This window comes from Pteropus vampyrus, unplaced genomic scaffold (genome assembly GCF_000151845.1).
Source record: "Pteropus vampyrus isolate Shadow unplaced genomic scaffold, Pvam_2.0 Scaffold585, whole genome shotgun sequence".
Classification (NCBI taxonomy): Eukaryota; Metazoa; Chordata; class Mammalia; order Chiroptera; family Pteropodidae; genus Pteropus; species Pteropus vampyrus.
This window is the reverse complement of record NW_011889366.1, coordinates 231,724-236,775: the sequence shown is the minus strand read 5'-3', so window position 1 is coordinate 236,775 and position 5,052 is coordinate 231,724. Positions and strand designations below refer to the sequence as shown.

Sequence of the window (5,052 nt, the reverse complement as noted above, 5' to 3'; positions counted from 1 at the left end):
GAGGACAGGGCAGGGAAGGTGTTACAGGCTGGGCAAACAGCCTGTGCAGAGATGGGAGAGCAACTAACAGGGCTTTCCTGGTGTGTGTGGGGGGGGAGGGCGGGGACTTGGTCAGTGGGCAGCTGAGAGCAGGTTGGAAAGGGTATAGATGAGAGTGCCTTGAATGCCAGGACCAAGAGTTTTTCCCCTGATTTTTACTTAATTGGGGGCCTCTGATGAGTTTTAAGCAAATTCCAGTCCCTCTTCTCCATTGCTTCTGCCGCCGCCCTGACCCAAGCCCTTCTAATTTCTCACCTGGGAGTGTTCGATAATCTTCTAACTCATCTCCCTGCCTCTGTTCTTGTTCCTTCCCAGCCACACTCCACAAAGGCTCCCTACCCAGGGGCTTTCTAAAACGCACATCTGATTATGTTCCTGCCTTTTACAGGCGTTCCATGGCTTCCGTTGCCTACGGAACAAGATCCTGGTTTATGTAGCTCTGTCTGGCCTGGCCCCGCCTCCTGCAGCCTCACCGGCCACTGTGACTCTGCCCTCACCAGGCCCCCTAGTTTCCTGAGCGGATGTGCTGTTGAATTACTCACTGCCTTTACTCAAGCTTCTTTCTTCCCACACACTTTCTCTTTCTGGTGAACTCCTATTCATCCTTCAAGACCCAGTGTAAATTTCTCTTTGGAGAAGCTTTTTCTGACCTTCCTGAGGCCACCATTATGCCTTGAATGCATTTCTGTTTTGAAGTTTAGACTACGTTGCAATTATGTACTTCCGAAATATTGTCATTCCCCATTTTTGAGTGCGATGGGCACTGAACTAAGCTCATGCGTATATTATCCCATGTTATTCTCACAGTAACCACGTGAGGTGCATTCTGTCATAGTCCCACTTACGGATGAGGAAGCTCAGACTCAGAGAAATGGCATGACTTGTCCAAGGCATGCAGCTGGAGGGTGACAGAGCTGGGATTTGAGTCCAGATCTGTTCGACTCTGTTTCTGTACCTTCCGTCTCCTGTTCCCTGGATCCTGCTGTATCCCTTGAACCCCCATTGTAGCTCCTCAGGAAATTCTGGGCATGTGAAGAACTGATCAAAAGGGTAGATACAGCAGGGTTGCCACAGTGTGGCAGGATGGGGAAATGGAGGGAGGCTGGAGTGAGAAGGGGCTGGGTTGACTTTGGGGTTGAGGTGATGAGAGACTATGAGCCCAGTCCCCACAGCTAATGGGTTCCTTTCCATCCTCCATTCCAAGTGGCAGCATCCTGCCACTTGGTGACAGGCCTGCGGGACTCCAGGCCAAATGGGAGGCATGGTGACAAACACCATGGCAACCTGCCTCTTCTCTGGGGCCTAGAGGGGAGGAGGGAACTGAAAGAGTGCATACCCCACACTGAGGCTTCTGAGCAGGATCCTGGAGAGGTGGCTCCCTTTGGGCCTGTGTGTCTTCCGCCCTCCCACGAGGGACCCCTGCCTGCAAGGTCCTGTCTCAGCAGGGGAAATGCCACTTCCACCTCCGTCCTGGATGAATGGCTGGCTCTGGCCTCCCAGGAGACTGTTGGCTCCAACTGGGTTCAAGCACCTCCCATTCCCACCCCCTGGGCCAGAGAGGAAGGAAGAAGGAGCCCAAGAGGAGGAGGCATGGGGTTGCCAAGCAAGGTAGGGGCGGGGACAGCTGGAACAATGCCCTCATTGTACCAAGCCCACACACAGCTCCAAGGCAAGCTAGGCATCTTGCCTGCCTCCCAGACCTAGGCCTAGAATTCCCCCTGGCCTTTCCTTGCTCCTTAGCAACGCTTACCCAAGATGACTTGGAGGAATAAGTCCCGTCCTCAGATTTGAGTCCTGCCTCTGCTGAGGGGTCCTCCTGAAGGCACAGCCTTATTTTTGCATCTTCCTCAAAGCTAGAAGGGAAGGGGTGGTAATGATGGAAGGACACCGGTGAAGCCAGGCTGACTGGGGCTAGGAGACAGAGTCTGCTGGACGTTGTGTGACTCTGGTCCAAATGTGGTAACAACTTCCGCCTGCTTTGAAGGACTGGTATTTGAAGAAATGGCCCAGGGCACACAAAAACACTCAGCATGGTCACCTGGCCACAAAAGAGTTCAGTCAATGACAGGTGATCTTTAAAGCTCTTGTCCATGCATGAGGAAGGACTATCACCCCCTGCCCCGCTCTGGCTGCTCCTAGTTCGAGTCCTCCTGTGTTCAGGAGGCGGGAGGCAACGAGCCATCGGTGGCCTTCCTGACACAGGTGTGGGGTACCACTTTTGCCCCAGCCCCTGTTCCGTAGTTCCTCTTCCAGGTGCCAGTCCTGTAGTTCCAGGAGGCCTAGCCAAGGCATGATGGGCGGGACATGTTGCCAAGCAGGAGCGAGCTGCTCAGGTGACAGGCGTGGTGTCGGAGGCTCCTGCGCCGGCACCTGACACCTCAGGGCAGACAATACTGGCTGTGTCCAGGCCCTCCAGGGGAACAAGCTGCATCTGTGTCACAGCCAGGAAACAGGCTACCTGAGTAGTGCCTTTGTCCACTCAGGAGGCAGCCCCGCTGTTGGCCAGGATGGCCAGGCTCCCCAGAGGCCCTGACGTGGAAGGGGTGGTGCCCTGCACCTGGGACTCTGGGGTTGAGATCCAGCCCCTCAGCATCTGATGCTGGCCCTGCCGCACACTGGGGATGTGACTTGAGCCCGTCGCTTCCCTCTCGAATTCCTTATCCGTAAAGGGACTAATCACAGCACTTCCTCATAGGGTTGTTGGGAGGAGCCGTTGGCGTAATGTATGTAACATGCTTGGGCTGGGGTCTGACATCTAGTGGGGCTTGATGAACGCTTGTTTCCCAGCATGGAGGAAGGTCCAGGGTACCATGTCCTCAGCCGAATCTCCTGTAACCCAGGCTACTGTCCTTAGTCGCTGCTGTGAGCACGGAAGAAGGGAACTGGGGTCTCTGGAGCTGGCACAGGACTAGCATGATGGCTGCAAGGAGCCTGGGCCCCTCTATCCTGGACTCCAGGAGCTCTGGGCTGTTGCCCAGTGCAATCCTGCTCCCCACAGCAGCCAACACCCAGCCCAGCATGGGACCTCTCCCCTCCTTAAACCCCCGTAGGGCCGCTCTTAGAGCCCGAGCCCCTTCCTAGGACAGGAAGGGAGCCCTACCCACTTGTCAAGAGGGCCAAGGATGGGTCTCTGCAGGCATGGTCACTTTCTACTGGGCCCAGCCCACCAAGACACCTCCCTAAAGAAGGTGTCTCAATGTCCCCACCCACTCCAGTCCTCATCTGCTATGAGCCTGTGCCCTGAGGTCCTGGTGCATGCCAAATCAGCATGCGCTTTTGCATGGATGGGTGTGGGCATGCCTGTGTGCGGCACATGTGTGGGAGGGCTGGCTGCATGTCCTGCATCATGCACAGGTCCCCTGAGTGTGTTCACTGAGACCTGTGTTGCATGTCTTGGAATGTCAGGGACACAGTACCTTTCCGTGATCGTGTATCCATATGTCTTTCCACACGTGTGCCAGTATGTTGGTCTGTCTTGTCTCCCCTGTAGACGGGAAGCCCTGAGCCACGTGCCAACAGGCACTCTGGGAAGTGACGTCAAGACTAGCCCAGCATAATTTGGGGTTTCTGGTCCTGCTCCAGGAGTCCTCCAGCCTGCAGCCCCCACCAAGGAGGGAAGATTGACCAACACAAGGGTGGGGGTCCGAGTGTCAGGGATCGGGAGACCTGGCTTGTAGAGTGAAGGACTCGGCACTATACCGGCAGTCACGAGGCCCTGCTCCGATGCCTGTGTGACCTTGGGCGAGGCCTTCGCTCTCTGTGGGGCACATTCGCTCATCTGGAGAACACAGGGTTGGACTGATGATTTCTGGCTTCCTTGAGGCTCTGCCAATTACTTTAAGTCGGGTAGCAGGAGCCTGCTAAATTCGTTGGCGGAGGCAGCTGTGGCCAGAGCCTGGCCTGCCAGGACCTCACTCAGCCCTGGGTGTCCTGCTGAAGGGGGAGAGGAGAAGCCATGCTGGGCAGCGGCCCCAGCGAGAGGATGACGTGGCCCGGCCCGGCCGTCCCCGCGGCCCCCCCAACGCGCCCTCTCTCCTCAGCCCCGGGGACACCACCCATCCCACCTCTCACCCGGACCCGCAGCCTCATGGCCATGTCCCTGCCGGGCAGTAGACGGGCCTCTGCTGGATCCCGAAGGTGAGTCTCCCCCTTGCCCAGAGCCTAAGCCTCAGAGAGGAGGAAGAGGGAGGGTCTCTGTCCCCACTCTGCCACCAACTGGCAGTATGTATGTCTTTGAGCAAGTCGTTTCCCTAGATTTCCCAGCTTTAAAATGGGCTGGCTAACACTCGCCTCCTCCTGGAGCTATGTAAGGGCTCAGACGACATGGTGGATATGCAGTCCTCTGAAGACTTAAACCGGGGCATTGCTGCCATTGTCAATGTCGTCGTGTGATCTTGACGATGACTGGAGGGATGTCACGCCGTCTTGCACTCAGGCTCACTCGGCCTCCCTTGGTTTCCACCCCTGTGCGCTCCTCCTGCCGTCCCTACTCCTGCCTGCCCCATTCTCCTCCACCTCTGCCTCAGCCCATGCAGAGACCTCCTCCTCTGAGCTTGGGGGACCCTGGTAGGGGCAGACGGGGCCCCACCCCCGGCCTGCAGCCCTGCCCAAGCTCCATCCTTGTCCTGGGAAGCCAGGAGAACTGTTGTCCTCCGAGTTTTCCATCTTGATTTGCACTGTCTGTTCTGTCACCCCTGTCTGTGCCTCCCCCTCTCCTTGCTGCTTCTCTCCCGGCGGTGACCCCGAAGCGGGGGCCCTTTGGGCCGCAGCGGCCTGGCGGTGTTCGCCCAGTGTCCGCAGCTGCCCACAAGCCAGAACGAGCACCTGCCTCTTCTTCCCGCCTCCAGGCGCACCTCTCCGCCCGTGAGCGTGCGGGATGCCTACGGCACCTCTTCTCTCAGCAGCAGCAGCAACTCAGGCTCCTGCAAGGGCAGCGACAGCAGCCCCACACCCAGGTAACTGACCCCTGACCCCGACCCACCCCCAGCCTGGCCTGGCCCAGCTCTCTGGGAG

General features: G+C 57.6%; 1 protein-coding gene across 1 annotated transcript in view; it reads left to right on the top strand.

Moving 5' to 3' along the window:
• Positions 1-3,984: 3,984 nt before the first annotated feature.
• Positions 3,985-5,052, top strand: part of SNPH (syntaphilin) — a 9,196-nt gene continuing 8,128 nt past the window's right edge. The window contains exons 1-2 of the mRNA XM_023525655.1: positions 3,985-4,176; positions 4,887-4,994. Of these exons, the coding sequence (XP_023381423.1) occupies positions 3,995-4,176; positions 4,887-4,994 (290 nt within the window). The 5' untranslated portion in view covers positions 3,985-3,994. The remainder of the gene's footprint in view (positions 4,177-4,886; positions 4,995-5,052) is intronic.